A 17,988-nucleotide genomic window follows, 5' to 3' on the forward strand; every position below is an offset into this window, starting at 1 on the left:
ACATCGCAGTCACGAGCTCCTGATCTTAAATTTTTTGAAGTTCATACTAAAGAGAATTGAGATTTTTTTTTTTTAGCCCTGCTATTTCCACTGGATGTCTTTTGCAAAGATTTGTTCTGCAGATGGTTAGAAATTTCCTTCTTATTTTCTGTTTAAATTTATTCATAACTGTTTTAAAGTTATCTGTTCTTAGAAAACACGGACATAGCTTTCTGGACTCAATGCATTTACCCATCAAAGTCTATATGTGTCTTTTCATCAGCTTTAGTATATAGCACTGTGCTGATTTCAAAGCAGATCCAAGCTGAGATGAGTGAGAAATGCACAGAATGTTGTCTAGGTTTTCTCTGTTGATACAAGAGTTATGTGGACTCCTTACTAGAAGTGCTACCCGGTATGCCACTAATATGTCTCCTTTCTCATGTGCATAAAGGTCCGCAGTGTGCTCTGCCTTTTGGAGCCTCATCTGTTCTCAGAGGAGCTGTATTTTGTGAAGATGTTTCTGAGCAAGTGTCAAGCATTCAGCGGTGTCGGCTGGTGTGTCGTCAGGGCTTCCACAGTGCCTATTCCAACACGTCATTTCAGTGTGATGTGCAACAGCGTCGATGGGTCTCAGCTGCTCCGCTCTATCAGGCCTGTCAGAGTATGTCTGAGCTGCCATGGGTTGGGAAGAACACAGAGCAATATAAATAGATGTACAGAAAAGCGCTTTCATGACAAAACTGCTGAATGGCAATAACAGGACACAGCAGTTATATGACTGTTGCTAAATTAAGGTGCAGAAGATTAGCCCTGTATTCTGCCATCTTCATCTCTGGCTCTTGGCTGGCTCCTATGCCCGCTTTTTGGTATTAATATAGCTATAAATAGTTATTCAATCTATATGCAGATTTTTCTTTGCAAGTTAAAAGGTGCTGGCACCATGAAGCAATTCTGATGGAACCACTTAGTCCTGGAAGAACAGATGAGTGCCAGATGTTTGAATTTGGCAGAACTTAACTATTTGCATAATCAAGTTACTGTTACTTCTGCATCTTTCTGCAGCAGTCTGTTCTTTGGGATTATTGTTGTCTTTGTTGGCTTACTTCTGGTATTTTTCAAACCATTTTACTTTCAAGAAAAAATGTCACAACACTAAATCCTGAAAGAATCAGTTGTCTATTCAGAGCTTATGTAATTGGCTATTAATTTTGGCCTTTCAGATAGAGATACCTTCTGATCAAAATGGCAATTTGTAGCACTGCTGACCTTTGAGAAATGCAGATCTTGATGCCAAGTTTGCAGCTACTCTTCATCTGCAGAATGAGTTAAATCGTTCTGGAAACCTCTGTATTGACCCATTTCCAGTTGTACCCCAGGTCTTCTATTCCTAATGTAAATTATTTTAAACTTTAAAGCTTAGACAGAGATTTTTGTCTGTCTTTAACCATGTTTGCTAGCTTTTTCTAGCATGTTATGAAGTAATTCTCGTTTGGCCGGTGGCTGTTGAATAACTGTTTCTAAGGACAAAGGGGAGTGTGGCAGTCTGGTATAAACTGACATCTAATGGAAGCAAAGGACTTCCCAAACTAACTTGTGTTTGAAATAAAGCATGGTTTTAAGTAGAAAGAGGAAATTCCCAACACATCAGGAGGTGAATGAATAAACTTCACAATAATAGGGAATTCACCACAACTCTAAGTCATTTTTTCCAATGGAGAATTACCCACACTATTAAAAATCTTGTTTCCTGTTCCTTATAGGTACACTTAAAGAATGTGGTTAAGTCAGCTCTTAACTACTCTCTGATAAAATAAACAGATAGAGGGCTTTGTGCCTTGCTGAAAGAAGCAGGCTTTGTGTCCTCTGGTCTCTCCAGCCATTCTCCTTGGATGCTCTCCAGGCTTTCCCATGCTTGTTTTCAGGGGAGAGGGATGGGGAAAATTGTGCTCCAGCACTTGACACTTCTACATGATACGCAGCGGGTCTGTAGAAGAGGCAAATCAAAGAGAGCTCTGCCTCTTCTCCAGGCTGGTGGAATAAGAGACAGCTTTAATTTGGAGCTGGCATGACAGTATCACTACTGTGCTGAATCTGAGCTAACAAACTCTCCGTGAAGCCTGGGATCAGTGTCGTTCCAGTGGAGACAAGATTTTTTTTTTTTCCTGGCTAAAAACTGGCCAAATAGGTTTTCATTTTGAGACTGATGACCTCATGAGTTTCTCATCCATTTGTGTGATTTGCATCACTTTAGTTTGCTATAAAAACTCGGAAGGCCCTTGTAGATGTCCACATCAACATCATTATTACACAATCATTTTTTTCTCCTAAAACTTCATTCCCAGGTTGAATTAGTAATAATTTCATTAACCATTTAATTCCTTTTTTAAATAGAAGACCTTTCATGATTCTGAGGGAAGCAGAGGTTGACATGTCAGTACTTCCCATCTTCCTATTTCTTTTCTAAGTGTTGGCATAATGTCAACTTTTATCTAGTTCTCTGGAAATTCCTATCTGATAAGGCTTATAAAAAATCATTAATGATCCAGATCGTTCCTTATCCTTCTGTGAGTTAGTGCTCCAGTGTAAAATATCTCATTATTATTCTGTAATTATATCACCTGGCTTTTTTCCCTAATGCACAATACAGATATTTATTAAGCATGCCTCTTGCTGCTCATTACTTCCTACAAGTCTACTGTTTTCACCTTGAAATGGGGAGGTCTGTTGATGCAAGATCTAAATGCCAAGTCAACTTTATCTTTTCTGAAAGTAACTTTGAAAGTCAGGTTCTTTATTAAGCACTAGTAAATTTTTTTTTTTTTTAATTTTAGAGCTCCAATTATTTCAGACAGTACAAGCTCAAGCACACTTTCAACTGCTACTGCCTGCTGAGAAGACTTGTAGTGCAGACTACTCTGGATTACTGGAGGCATTCCAGATATTTATCTTAGATGAGTTGAAGGCTCGTGGTTTCTGTAACCTCCAAGTAATTTCAATTCTTTGTTCTTTGCTGCGGTGGGTATCTGGGAGATTTTTGTTTGTTTATTTTTAAATAATAAAGGTGAGACTCAAAGTAGAACTTATACTGTTTGAGAGAGATGGAAGAGCAGAAAATGCTATGAAATCTGTCAGAAATGGCAGCAATCTCATATGTATGGCTTTGAAAACAGGATATTTAGTCTCACAGACCCCATATCAGCAATGAGCTGTAGCCATAGAAGTTGTATTACATCAGCCCAATGTTTATCACAAATATATTTTGATGGAAAAGAACTTTGACTATCCTTACATTGAGTAAATGACCTGCTAAAATTAACTTTTCCTACTTCTACGTATGTTTTTACAGGGCCTTTTGAAAAATGTTCCCTTTAAGCATAGCACAGTGCAAATCAATAGGGAAAGGCAAGAACAGGAAGGTTGACTAACTGTGGTTTCATTTAATTTTGAATTTGAGGTAAATGCATTTGGAAATACTGGCTCGGTTTCTGTCTGTGATGATTCCAGTGTCTATGTCGAATGCCTGAGCGTTGACCGCCTAGGGGTGAATGTCACATGGAGGACTCAGCTACAAAACATCCCAGCAGCTTCTCTGCCTGACTTACATGATATTGGTAAGGTTTTTTCTCTGACATTTCTTGTGAATTAAGCCTACTTTGCTTTTAATGGTTTTGTTCCCCTATGGCTGCTTTTAGGAGGCACTAAAAGGTATTATAAATCCTCCCTGAAACAGTCTGGTTTTATGATACTGGAGTTGTGGCTTTGAGCTCTTACTGTTGATTTGAGCTCTTTTCAGGCTGTGACTGCACAGTGGAAAGGAGGTACATTTGAATGTTTATTTCAGACAGGACTGCCTCTCTCATCTTCCTTAAATGAGATTGAAAATCACTTTATCGAGCATGAGCTGAACTGTCCCAGATGTTAATTTCCACTGGACAGATCCTCAGGGTGGAAAAGATTGTGTCCCGTATTGGGTTGTACTCGGAGAAACACAATTAAGATGTTGCCAAAAATATAACTAATTTCTTCCAATGTGGTTTTTTGTTTTGTTTTGTTTTGGTTTTTTTTTCCCCCCGCTGTTCTTTTTCTTACATTGCCTTTGATACTAAATAATGGCTTTTACCTCGGAAGTCCCACAGCAATTATGCAGAGACCACAGACTGGTGGATCTTCGCTGTGATCTCCAAGTGAGTTAGGGATGGTGTAAGGAACTTCTTTCAAAGCACTCAGTCTTTCCCTTTAAAATAAAGAAGTAAAATACATATCTCAAGTTCAAATACCCTCTGTGCCAGCATTTCTCTAGTTCTTCTGATTTCCAGTTGTGATACAAGCACTAAATATAAATAACTACGTCTGCATGTATCCTTCCGTCTAACTTTGGCACTTGGAGATATGCGCCCTACAGCATTTTCTGCCTGAACAGAACCGAGTTCAAAAGCTTTCAAGACACTGACAGTGGCTGCAGAGGCTGTGTGGTTCTTGGTTTTCAGTCTGTTTATATTTGTAGCCATTCAGTTGCTCCAGATTATTAGGGAAACATGGATATCCAAGAAGTTTGCAGAAGGTGCATCAAAGAATGTTTGGTTTTATATTAAACTTTACTTTTGGAAGTGTTTTGCTTTGAAGGCATTATATTTGTCCCTCTCCACACTATAATTTCCCTGTAGTCCTAAAATTGCTTTCCAGGCAATGACTGTATGATTTCAGAAGAGGTGGTATGAGTCTAGTCTGGGGAGATCAGACAACTAGGAACCTGCTCTCTGAATCCTCTTGGCATCACCAACTTCCATTACCTTCTAAGACAGATTTAGGTCTTTCTGTTTGAGGTGTTTTCTGATGTATTTATGCAGAGGGAGGAAATTTGCTCTCTGGTTTGGAAATCTACATTACTAAAATAGCTTTGTCCTTTTCTAGCTTATTTATGGGTAAATAAGAAGGCTTGCTCTTGAAGTAGCTGAGAAAAAAAAAATCACTAAACAGAAGCACAGTGTACATATGTTCCCAATGAAAAGCCTCAAACCTAAATCACTCATGAATGCTTTATTACTTTTTTCTTGCAGATATTTTCATGTATTAAATTCCGAGGCTGTGTGAATGCCTTCTTGAAGGATCTTATGCCATCTGGCTTGTAGCTTAGACCTCAGCTCTAAAACAGTGAGGAACACTTGCAGCAACTTCTCTCTTTTCTGTTCAACAGGCCGAAATACTAATGATTATAAAAATGAGCTCTAGGTGGATGAACATACAGTAAACACTTCCCATTCATGAGATTGGAGGAAACAAACCTCTGCCTTATGCAAGCAGTATTTCTCAAGCTATGTGTTGTTGTCTGTATTTTCCTTGAAGAGGAATAAAACCAAAAACAAACCACAAACAAATTTACTTTTTTTTCTTTCTCGTTTCTCATTTGGCCAATATAGATATATAATCATACGATTCCTCTCACATTGAAATTAGTGTTTTGTTCAACAAAAACCTAAATCAAACTTCTTCCCAGTGCATAACACAAGATATAATTACTTTCAGGGTAGTTCTGTATGTGAAAAAATGTGTTGTCTCCTGGAAGTCCAGGTCCCTAAAGGCTGGAGGAAACAGAGCACTGAGAACGCAAGGTCACAGCTGCTGCTTTAATACAACATTTGTTCACTTTAGCCCATAAATGTAAAATCCTGGTGTCCTTCCTCTGCAAGGGATGAAACATCTACAAGACAACAATCATCTATGGACCAGCATTTAGGAAGAAAGAGCACCTGTGGTCAATGTTAAAGGTCTGGGATGATCTTTCAGAAAAATGATGGTACCTCTGTGGTCCACTCAACACAGGCAGGATGGCAATGCTGCATTGCTAAAGCCTCATACCTGGCTGTGAAATTCTCTACTCATGCAACTGAAAAGCCACTTCTGTACTACAGCACAAAGTTAGGAAACTCACCATGTCAGAGGGCAACAGTACTCTCAGCTATATGCCTTGGATGCACCAGTCACAAAATAATTTTTGTAAAGCGTATGAGCTGTAACATTCCTCACACTCTCTTTATGTATATGATATATAACATGCTCCCTGTGAAAATTCAGCATCTAAGGTTGTTGGTACACTCACAAAACTCAAAGTACATAGTATGTAGAACTTCCTGTTTGCTGGGTTACTGGACTGTTCACCTGTAGCTACTGGGGGGCCATGTCTTGCAAATTTGAGGCAGTAAATCTCACCAACAGTGCCATAAAGACTGCAGGGATAAACAGAATATGATAGCAAAAAAAATCTGCTGGCAACACTGTTCTTGCAGTACTTCTGGTCCTGCAAAACTGAGGAATTCTCTCTTGATCTAGTGCAGAAAATTGTCCTGGCACAAGTCATAGAGAGGGAAGCTGTCTCGGCAACTAAGAACATAGAGAGAATGTAAGGTACTCGGTGTTTCCAGCTATCAGCACCAGCTTTGGCATTTGTGAAGAACGTGTCTGTTGCACAGGGGGACATGTTAAATATCAGTAGTGTGACAGAAAGTGACTATTACTTTGTTACAGATGCTGGCCTTCAAAACAAACCAACAAAGTGCTGAAAAAGAAGTGACATCCATTGAAAATATAGAATTAAATTAAATCTGAATGTCAAATGATCCTCGTTTTCACTGCTGAACTTCTGTAACTTGTAAATTTTGTTCTCTGATCCTTTAAGTTTTGAATATGTTGCTTTTGTTGTGTTTTTTTTTTGTTTTGCTGTTTCATTAGCACTCTACATATACTGGGTATGTGTAGATAGACGACATACAGATTCATTATTGTCTGCTGTTTAACGTCTTTGTATTTCTGTGTCTAACTATGCTTTTAACTTAATGTTCACCCATTTGTGTGTTATCTATTCCCATATTGGAAATCTCTTACAAGCTATTTTGTTTTATTTTTCCCTCCTTTAGAAAATGCAATTGTTGGAGAAAAACTCATTGGAGCATTTATAAAAGTGATTAAGGATGGTGATTTTCTGCTGCATTTGGACTCCAAGCAATTCTTAGGAGATTCTTTCATTGATTTTCCCCGGGATGAAGACTTTGATCTCTCTCCAAGTGTGCAGCTAGGATGTAAAAGTGGGTTTCGAAGAACTTCATCTTCTGGGACAGCAGTCCAAAATTCGCAAGGATGTGGTAAGTCTCAGTTTAACTTTCCCTTTTGGTATAAAGCTGAAGTCAAAACATCATAACTGAGCTTGTGTTTATGGTTAATAAATGAAAGGCATGAAGCATCAAAGCAAATGACAAATTTGTGGAGAGATGGGAATTAATGCTTTGGTTACTGTTCCATCCTTGTGTTGAACCAGTGATATGGAAGTAGGCTTTATGGCACTGACACAGAAGACTTTGCAAACATTTTTTTTTTATTTTTTAGAAAAAAAAGAATCTAGTATTAGAAGGTCTTTCTGTAATGTATGTGATCCTTAATAAGTTTGCACAAAGATAATGGAGCCAGATCTTCAGATGATGATGATACACTACCCAGAACAGAAACCTAGATGCAAACACGGCAAAAGTCCTGAGATTGTGAGTTCCTGGACCAAATCGAGCCAACTCAGATGAAAACTTTCTCAGTGCTGACCAACGCTCAGACCTGATTACATTCCTGCCTTCTTCTCATCTTCTTTCCGTCTGTTTAGTTTGCTTCCCTGGAACAGGCTGCCTCTCTGCCAACATCTTGGTTAGGGTTGCAAATCTTACCTCATCGGTAGGTTCTCATGGCTGTGCCTGGCGCTCCTGCCTAGCAGGTCATGCTACTAAAGAGCCTTTGCCTTAGCAGGCCTGCTCTTGTTTCTATCAGTTCCAGCCCTCCCACAGTTCAACTCTCATCATTCTTGTTGGCCAAGTTACCCTCAGTGAGTCTGTCTTTCTTATGCCAATTTGAGATGTATCCGCTATGTCTAGCTCATTTCTTATTCTTGGAACAGAGTGGGGATGGACCACCTTTAGGTATAAGATCAACAGTAGCAGGTATTGGATAATTTTTCCAAAATAGGGAATATTTTCAGATGGGAAAACATCAACACTATGAAGCCTAAGTTAGATGCCCTAAGAGCAAATCAAAATATGTGAAAACAACTTAGCTCCCTTCTTGGTGTGATTGTTCTCTTTAATTAGGAGAGCTTCCTAATGCATGGGCAAAAGCTTCAAAGTCGCTTCAAAGCATTCAAGTGATGAATCAGTTCTGAACTGCTGCAGTTTCCAACTTAGACCTTTTTTAAGTAAATTGACTGCAGTTTCAGTTCATCACCATAGTCTTAAACACTTCAGATTTATTTACATATTTGATTATACACCATGCAGAACCCCATTAATTCCTGCTGAGAATCCAGAGTGTGTAACAACTTGTGGTTACTTAACAATATATACTGTTGTACTGATTACTGGTATCTTTATTTATTAAGTAGAGTCCATCACTTAAAGCTGAAGAGCTTACAAAGAATTGGATCTTTCTGCAAAATATTTCCTGCCAAGGATAAAGGACTCTAGGAAGCAATGAATGAAGTTGCTTTCTAAGTTACTTCATACATTTTTGAAGAGTTAACCCTAGAAAAAGGCACTAAGTAAAATGGAATTATAGAGATGCTGAAAGGACACAGTTTCTGCTCCACATTTTTGCAGAGATTTTGTACTGAGATGTCATAGCATACACACTGCTAGTCACTGGTTTATGTTGTAGGAGTGTATTTTATTCTAAACAGATGATTAAGGAATTCATTTTCTGATTCCTCTGAGAGAGACATGTCTATATATCTATTTAGTTTTATTTTGCATTAATATATTCTGGTAATTTATCCTTCTGAATCTGTTTATCTACTAACAGTAGGTGCTAGTAATAAGTTATCACCTGTGATTACAAAAATTAATGCTATATGAGAGTGACAGGGATTCTTTCTTTATTTGCTTCCATTTCCTGTTCCATCATGTTGTTGAAATAAAAATTGTCTTTTCAGATCCTGATCTTATTGACTTTTTTGGTTTTGTTGCTCTGTAACTGACACTTCCCCTTGCTCTAGGAAGTGTAGGCAGCTCTTAGTAGCAGCAGCTTTATGCTGTTCTTAATAAACCTAACGTGTTTTATTTAGGAACATCCAGCTTGCATCTCTCACCCCTTCATCTCTCATGTATTTTCCTTATAGTCATATGTTTCTTTAGGTTTGCATCTATTATAGCTTTGTTTCTTGCTTTTCTGCCTGGAAAATTGGTAACATTTATTGTGCTTTTCTTCTATGACATTTTTCCTTTGTCTCCATCTTACACTGAGTTATTTTACCCCACAACTATTTGTGAATATAATTCCTTAAGGATCTGAGGCAATAGTTTTATTTTAGCTAAATCTTAAAAGGACAGAAGACATTTTCTTTGCTAAGGTGTGAATCAAAAGAAAGAGCTGGAAACTGTTCAGGAGGCAGGTTCATGAAGAACCCCTCTCCCCATATTTATTTCAGGAGAAAGCCTGAAACCTGTTTGTGAGTTTTCTTTGATTTATTATGTGTATTTTTGCTGGTTCTTTGTATTATTTAGACTGTTTGGCAATCCAATCAGAGTTGCTTTTAGCAGAGCAAAGTCTGAATCAAATGGAGTACTACATTTATAGCTGAGCGGGCAGCTCAAGTCTCCATTTATAATAAGTCGGATCAAGAATCTGGTATCTCAAACTTTCCCACTGTCCCTGGAGGGAGAAAAGAGAAGTGCAAGCATTGGTTAATGATCAGTTGTGACAGCCTTTAAACATGCTAGTCTAAAGTAAAAGGAAGCTACTGTGAGGAGTGGTGCTACTGTGAGGAGTGGTACCCCTGTGTGGAGTTGCTTTGTGTTTCCCCAGTGAGTTGTTCTTTAGCCTGGAAAACATTACTCAACATGTTGTTCCCTTGCTACACAGAAGCCTGAGTCTGGTTAGAAGAGAGGCTAGGTTACTAATCTGATGTGCATGAGCAAGGGATTCAGTTTTGGTGTTTAAGTTTAAATATTATTTGATTATTTGGTTTTATTTATTCATAGAATCATAGAATAACCAGGTTGGAAGAGACCCACCGGATCATCAAGTCCAACCATACAATTCATTATTGTATCCTTAGAATAGGAAACAAATTTTGAGGCCACTGCTACCGCTTAGTTCTGAGACTTTGGCTCAAGGCTGTGCTCCAGTTTCTTACTCGTATTGTTAAAACCTATGAATGTTAAAGCTTGAAAGAAATAAAATATGATTGTTTATCTGACTGCTAGAATCAAACTTTACCTCCCCGATTGTGTTGAGTGTAAACTATAGCTGAAATAATACATATCTTCAAGAGTTATAGACTTTAGAAACCATGTGTCTCTGCACCAATGTTTGGCTGTTCTTTGTGCCCTTTTGTTAATCTAATGTGTGAGACAAAAGACAAAAATGGTTCAAATATGTTTGGAGACACAGACGTTACTTTCACATGATGATTGTGATGACAAAATAAAGAGGATGCTTTGAAAAGCTTCATTTGTTGCTTTTTAAACTTTAATTGCTTAATTAGCATCCCTTGTACTTTGAATTTTGTTTAATTTAGTTATAGATTACTCATTTGGTTTTAATTTCTACCTTTGTTCATTGGCAATGAGTATGATCATTTTTGCATGTGTTGGAAAATTGTCTTTAAAATGTATCAGACACTCTTGTGTATTAAATAATGTGTGAGAAAGGAGCATTCTGTCTGATCCAGGATTTTTTGTTTCTATAATTGATTTTAAATATGTGTTACACCTAGAGCAATTGCCTTGGTATTTAGAGGATAATATCCGTCTCTCAATTGCCTCATCCTAGTTTTTCCCATTGGAGCACTTAGAACAGATGAAGGAAGATATGATCATTTTTATGCTAGCTGTCTTTTTATTCTATTATAATTTAGGTGCTCCTGTAAGTTAAATAAGTTTACATTCCAATGCGTTGGACAAAATAGCAGTTCATCATATGGGTTGTAGTGGGGATGGCCAATTTTCCGTGACTATTCCTCTCTCATACAAGCTTAAACTGCCGTCAAGATGTAAGGCAAAAACAGAAATGAAGTTTTGCACCTTGTCAAAGTCCCAAAACATACATTTGATAGTGTTTTGAAGGAAATCTACATCTGGAAAGCAGCTGTGAAATAACAAGTAAAGGTATTGTCCTGCAAACGTGTCTGTGACTCTTCTGCTTTAATGTTCATTTGAATTATCTAGAAGGGAAGATATTGTTTCATTACCTCCCAGAAGACTAAGAGTTTTCTTGGAAACATGCAACAGGTCAGCTGGAAATACTACTCCTAATTGTTCTAAAAACGCTATATATACAGACTAAGAATATATTTTTGTTTTATGTTTGGGTTGTCATGTGCACAGCTAATGACTTTTAATCCAATCATTACTCTTTAGGTTGGAAGTGCTTAGCAAAAATTTCATTACCAGGAATACTGAATGAAAGTGTTACCATATGGTGGGTTTCTGTATGATGTTATTGGAGTTCCTACTCCTAGGAGCCTTCCTGTTTCTGTCTGTAGTGTCAAAAGTTACTCTGTTTGTAGCTTGTATGCCTTTGTTTTCTTTCACAACCTATCCACAAAGTTATCTTATTACAAATGGATTTGACGTATGAAAATTAGGTCTGGACTTGGCCTCTCCAATGAACCTGATGTGCACTAATTCAAGAAAAAGTTTAGGGTGACATGAGAGAAAAAGATCTCTGTCTATGTTCCAGACATTGGTGAGTTTAATGGACATTTAAGGAGTGTTTGCCTGTGTTATCCCACCTAGAAACATATCTATTAAGAGTTTGAAGCCTATGTAAAGTCTACATATATATATACACATACAGATATGCACACCCACACCCACATGTGTGCAAAAGCCTGAATTTATTGGATTTAAAAAGAGTCATAAGGTGGTTGTTCTCTTTGCAGTTGTTTGTCCTCCGGGCAGTTATTTCCAGAAAGATGAATGCATTCCCTGTCCTCTTGGCTACTATCAACATGAGACAGGACGTTCCTCCTGTATCAAGTGTCCTGTGGACAAAACTACCAGCTCCAATGGGGCATTCAGTGCTGATCACTGTAAGTTGAACTCATTTTTTTCCCCTTATCCTTTGTATTCTGACTTCAAATAACTAGTGGTTTTTTTTTCATCAGTAAGTTTTTTTAAAAAATAATCCTCCCTCTGGGTGTTTTTGGATGGATACAATCCCTTCTGCATACATTCAAAGACAATTTGCAGAGATAGGACGACATGTCTGGTATTTTGACCAAAAATGCATGATAAACAAGTGGTCAGTCTCGTCCAGATTGTTGTGGTTCCTTCAGATGTGTTTAATGTCCTCAGAAATGACATCTGGGTATTCAGTATCAGTGAGAAAGATCTTACTTCATTTATTGGCACTTTCATGCACTTTAGAGTAATCTCATTGTTGTGAAAAACATTCACCTGCAAACACAGATACTTCTCACAAAGCAGCTATCGAGATGCTCACTAAAGTTGGTACATTCAGTTTAAATGATTGGTGGAGTTTGCAGTCCTGAGAGATATGGGTAAAGTTAGGACCCTGAATTTTCAGAAAACAGATTTCCAGATATTCCAGGAGTTAGTCAATAGGACCCTCTGATAAACTGCCCACAGGGACGTGGGATCAGAACAGACCTGGCAGATCTTTAAGGATGCTTTCTATAAAGCACAAGAGTTCTTGATCCCTAGGTCTAAAAAATCAGAGGAGGAAGGCAAGAGGGCAGCATGGCTGAGTTGAAGCTGGCTGGTCAAACTAAGGGGCAAGAAAGAAGTGCACAGGCAATGGAAGCAGAGACAGGTATTCTGGGAAGAATATAGGAACACTGCCTGGTTGTGTGGGAGTGGGATCAGGAAGGCCAAGGTGCAACTGGAGCTGAACTTTGAAAGGGGTGCAAAGAATAATACGAGGGCTTCTACAACTATGTCAGCCAGAAAAGCTACAAGAAATTGTGCCCCCAACCCCACACCCCTCCCTGACAAGCAAATTGGTTGCAACACACAAATAGTTGACTGAGGAATTCAAACAACATTTTTGCCTCTGTCTTCAATGTGAGGACAGAGGGAGCAAAGTCCCTCCCACTGTAACTGGAGATCAGATATGAGACCACCTGAGAAACTTGAACATATATAAGTCTATGGGACCTGATGAGATGCATCCTAAGGGAATTGGCTGTTGTAATTGCCAAGCCACTCTCCATGATACCTGAAAAGTCATGGTAGTCAGGTGAAGCCCTGGTTGACTGGAAAAAGGGACATATTGCATCCATTTTTAAACACAATAGAAAGGAAGATCCTGGAAACTACCAACCTGTCAGCCCCACCTCTGTGCCAGGGAAAATCATGAAACTTTCTTCTGGATGTTGAGGCTCTGGAGTGTGTCCAGAGAAGAGTGACAGAGCTGGTGAAGGGGCTGAAGAACAAGTCTTATAAGGAGCAGCTGAGGGAACTGGGATTGTTTAGCCTAGAGAAGTGGAGGCTGAGGGGAGATCTTACTGCTCTCTACAACTACCTGAAAGGAGGTTGTAGAGAGGATGGTGCTGGCCTCTTCTCTCAAGGGTCAAGGGCAGGACGAAAGAGAATGGCCTCAACCTGTGCCAGGGGAGGTTCAGGATGAACATCAGAAAAAAATTTTTCATGGTTGAGTGATTCTGGTGATTCAATGATTCTATGATCACTGCAAGTTGAATTCTTCATTCTTTAAGAATGGAGTGTGTGTACCTTTTCTTTCTACTGAAAGGGAGGTAAAAAAAAAAAAAGCTGGGGGTGCAACAATTAATAAATTGATGTGATGACTGTTGTGTATTGGTTCATAACATTTTATAGATCCAATGCAGCAGGCAATGAAAAGACAGTTCTCTATACTTTTTACTATACGGTGCTTAGCATAACTGAGATCTGATCTGTTGCAGAGGATCCTAGAAATGTTTGCAATATGAATTTCTGTAACAACAAAGGAATGCTTCAGAGCACGTAACACTATGAAAATTATAGATTAATTTTCAGTGAAATCTCGTGTGTACCTAAAGTGCTTTTGTTCTTAAGCATTGAAACGTTGCCTTGCTGCACTGACAGGGCCAGAGGTAATGGGAGAAATTGAAACACAGGAGGTTCCTTTGGAACATCAGGAAACACTTTTTTTCTACTGTGTGGTTGACTGAGCTCTGGCACAGGTTGCCCAGGGAGACTGTGGAGTCACCAGTCTTGGAGATGCTCAATAGCCATCTGGACATGGTCCTGGACAAGCAGCTCTAGATGGTCTTGCTTGAGCAAGGGTGGTTGGACAAGAACTACAAAGATCTCTTCCAACAAGAACCGTTCTGTGAAAACCAGTGATAGCATTATCAAAGTACTTTTTTTTCCTTTTCTCGTTTACTTGTAACAGGTGTCACGTACTGTCAAAGCAATGAGCAAGGTCTGCAGTGTGATGAAGATGGCCAGTATAGACCCTCCCAGCAATACCCTGACACTAAGAAATCCTTCTGTGTCAATAGCTTTGGAGTGGCACTTGACTGGACTGAAACAGATGATCTCCTTACAGACTACCAGTGCCTAGGTAAGTGTCAGAAGAATGTTTTGGGTATATCTTGATCCCAAGTAAGTGAAAGCTCTTTATGACAAGACTCATCGCTCCACAACTGGCTGACAAGCTTACGGGGATTCATTTTCCTATAGTTGTGGCCCCTGCCATAAGCCACAATGTTTCTCAGTTTTGTGTTTCTTGACTACATTGGGAAAGTTATTTCCTGTCAGTGAAGAGAGAGAAGCGGGTTTGTTGCAGTCTCAGATGGCTGACACCTTTCAGTGTATGTTAGTCTCCTGCTCTCTGCTTGGAAACCCAAAAGAATAATGAGATGGCTAATAGGAAGAAAGCAGAACGAGGAATTTTCTTCTTAACTTATCACTCATCAGTGTGTTCATGTGAAATACACTGTGTTTGGCAATGACCTCACTGTGGCGGCATAATGTCACCCTCTGGGCTCCCGTTGTATGATATGTGACTCGGTGAATGTATTCTTGTAATCTGGAGGAACATACTGCTGCTTGAAAACAGTTGTGAAATGCCAGTTCTTAATGATGAATAATTTGGAACAAAGTCATCCGTCAAACAGTCCCCAAATGGCTTGCAGTAAGGTCTAATTACACTGCTCAACCCCAAAGATTTTACCTTGCCCAAAAATACTTTTGCAGAATTTTTATTACTCATTGTATGACTGGCATCAAAATTAATGGAATATTCTGTCTAGAAAGTGATATTATATTGTGCTCTGAATTGGACAATGTCTTATGACAAGTGTGATCAGTGGAAGGAATATGAAATTAAAGGCCTCGGTTGAGAAGAGGATACAAAACTATCCTCAGTTAAAATATTTTTTCCTCTAAACATACTTCGAGACTGATTGTAGTTATGAATACAAGGATTGTAGTTATGAATACAGCTTCTGCTGCTCTCAGTCACAGGGTAATCAGGATGTTTCTCTGAGCAGAGGACTCACAGCCACTTAATTCTCCTGTTACTTATTTGTCTAGAGCCAACCTACATAAACATTTATGACTCTGTCCAGGACAAAGCAGTTGTAGATATCTATGCAAATTTTTTTGTGTCATGCTAGAAGATTTCACTACAAATAAATAGTTATAAGTGTGGACAATTCAAGATTTAAAAGAACAAGAAGGGACACCCGAGAAGTCTGGTTCTATTTTTTGTTTTAAATACTTTACAAGATAATTCAATTTCAGTTTTTCTTTTATAGACCATGCTGCACTTCCAGAAAGCATTACATGATGTGAAACCTTTTTTTAACTTTTCCCTGCCTCTCTAATTTCCTTAACTGAATTCAGCATGCAAGCAAACAGCAGGGTCTGGAGACTGACCTTGCTTTGACAGAAGACCGGTGTTTGGCAGGGTCAATAAATAACCCAACTGTTCTTTGTTTTTTGGAGCTGCAGTGAGAGGAAGAATTTCCTTTTTTGAATGCACAGTAAGAAGCTGTAACAACCCATGCTAATTCTTATTCTCTCTATTGTTATATTTTAAGCTATGCTGAACATTTATTGCAATAACAGAGAGGGATATAGACCTTTACTCTATAGTAACATGAGATGAAGGAGAACTTCGGCTGTGGACCAAGCCCTGAAATGGTTGAGAAGTTGTATAACTGTTGAGAAGAAGGCACTGTGACTAACAAGGTCTTGAATATTTAAGCTGGTAGAATATTTTTCACTGTACTTTTTTGTCCATAAAGTAGCTTTGTAAACACAATTTTTGTACCATTCTTTATATTCAAATAGCTAAATTCAAGAATTAAAAAAGGCAGCTTTTCTATTAGCTTTGTGACATTTTCTGTTTAAAGTTTCATCACACTATCTCTTCTCTACTTTTCTCTAGTGTTACTGTAGAGAAAATGGAGCAGTGGTATGAAGCCAGAATTAGGAAATAACAAATCAGAAGAACAGAAAAAACATTTAGAAAGTAGTTTTTTATTTTTAGTTTTACATTAGAAATGAGAGCAACAAACAACTGCAAACAACATAAAAACATGTCTGCTTTTCAGTTTTATCAAAATATGAGAATTCTGTTTTTAACCAGACTGCACCTCGAATACTGTGTTCAGTTCTGGGCCCTTCACTACAAGAAGGATGTTGAGGCTCTGGACTGTGTCCAGAGAAGATCAATGAAGCGGGTGAAGGGACCAGAAAACAAGTCTTACGAGGAGCGGCTAAGGGAACTGGGGTTATTTATCCTTGAGAAGAGGGGGCTGAGGGGAGACCTTATTGCTTTCTACAACTACCTGAAAGGAGGTTGTAGAGAGGAGGGTGCTGGCCTCTTCTGCCAAGTGACAGGGGACAGGACAAGAGGGAATGGCCTCAAGCTTTGCCAGGTGATGTTCAGACTAGGTATCAGGAAAAAAATTTTCACAGGAAGGGTCATCGGGCATTGGAACAGGCTGCCCAGGGAGGTGGTTGAGTCACCATCCCTGGAGAGATTTAAAAGACAGGTAGACAAGTTGCTCAGGGACATGGTTTAGTGGCAGATAGGAACAGTTGGACTTGATGATCCAAGAGGTCTTTTCCAACCTGATTATTCTATGATTCTGTGATTACTGCAAGTTGAAGATGTAGAAGGAATTCAGTTCAATGCAGAAGTAAGTTAATACTTATATTTTGGTGTCCTGTATTTCTAGGAAAGAAAAGCTTCCACCTCTGTTTACACCATTATTCATCCCTCTCCCCAGCTAAGTCACAGTGCAAGGATTTTTTGTGTTAAGTGTTTGGCTAGGCCTTCTGTTTTTTCTGAGCAGAAATGATGTTTTTATCAAAAGCAGCTGCTGACTCAGCCCTGACAACAGTGGACATTTGCTTCTGATTTAGTCCTGGCTGTTTTGCTGTAAGAGTACAAATGATTGTTTTAAGAACTTATCCCTGACTTTTATTTTGTGGTTTATCCAGACATTTAAGGGAGAGAGGCCTGGGATCCTCCTGATGGATCTCTGTGCCTATGTGAGTAATAGAGAGAAGGGTTGAGCATCCAGCTTTTCCACACACAGCCATCTCCTGTGGGCTGAGATCAGACCGAGGCTCCTGTTTCTTAGTACTGTTATATCTAAATCAGTCACTGGCTGCGATGAGCCAGAGTTTTGCATTCATTTGGGCATTTAGAGGACAAGTCTGATCAATATAGGGGTGATGCTAAGTCACCTTGTTCTTCCCTTCTCCTTAATACACTATGTTCACTGAAAGGTATTAGTATACCTACTGGCAGTCTCACTACACCAAAAAAAAATTTGTAGTACAGATATTAGCACCCTGAGCAAAGTAGAGTAGAGTAGTGGCACTGCCATGATATGTCCTTTCACTAAACTATAATCTTGTTCAAGGCACAGCCAGGGTCAAACCTTCTGGACCTTACATTGGATTCCTCATCTCATTTAGTGACCTTTGCGTTTTGCATCTCCAGATCCTACAAGCTTTCTGCAGTTTGTGAACAGTGCTGCTTGTCACACTT

At 38.9% G+C, this 17,988-nt stretch overlaps 1 protein-coding gene across 1 annotated transcript in view; it reads left to right on the plus strand.

The window, feature by feature from the left end:
* The window catches only part of TG (thyroglobulin), a 160,568-nt gene that overhangs the window by 30,406 nt on the left and 112,174 nt on the right, over window positions 1-17,988 (plus strand). The window contains exons 17-22 of the mRNA XM_069853184.1: window positions 434-643; window positions 2,814-2,968; window positions 3,437-3,593; window positions 6,894-7,118; window positions 11,891-12,040; window positions 14,368-14,538. Coding sequence (XP_069709285.1) covers window positions 434-643; window positions 2,814-2,968; window positions 3,437-3,593; window positions 6,894-7,118; window positions 11,891-12,040; window positions 14,368-14,538 — 1,068 coding nt within the window. The remainder of the gene's footprint in view (window positions 1-433; window positions 644-2,813; window positions 2,969-3,436; window positions 3,594-6,893; window positions 7,119-11,890; window positions 12,041-14,367; window positions 14,539-17,988) is intronic.

The sequence above is a fragment of the Phaenicophaeus curvirostris genome, chromosome 3, assembly GCF_032191515.1.
Source record: "Phaenicophaeus curvirostris isolate KB17595 chromosome 3, BPBGC_Pcur_1.0, whole genome shotgun sequence".
Taxonomy (NCBI): domain Eukaryota; kingdom Metazoa; phylum Chordata; class Aves; order Cuculiformes; family Cuculidae; genus Phaenicophaeus; species Phaenicophaeus curvirostris.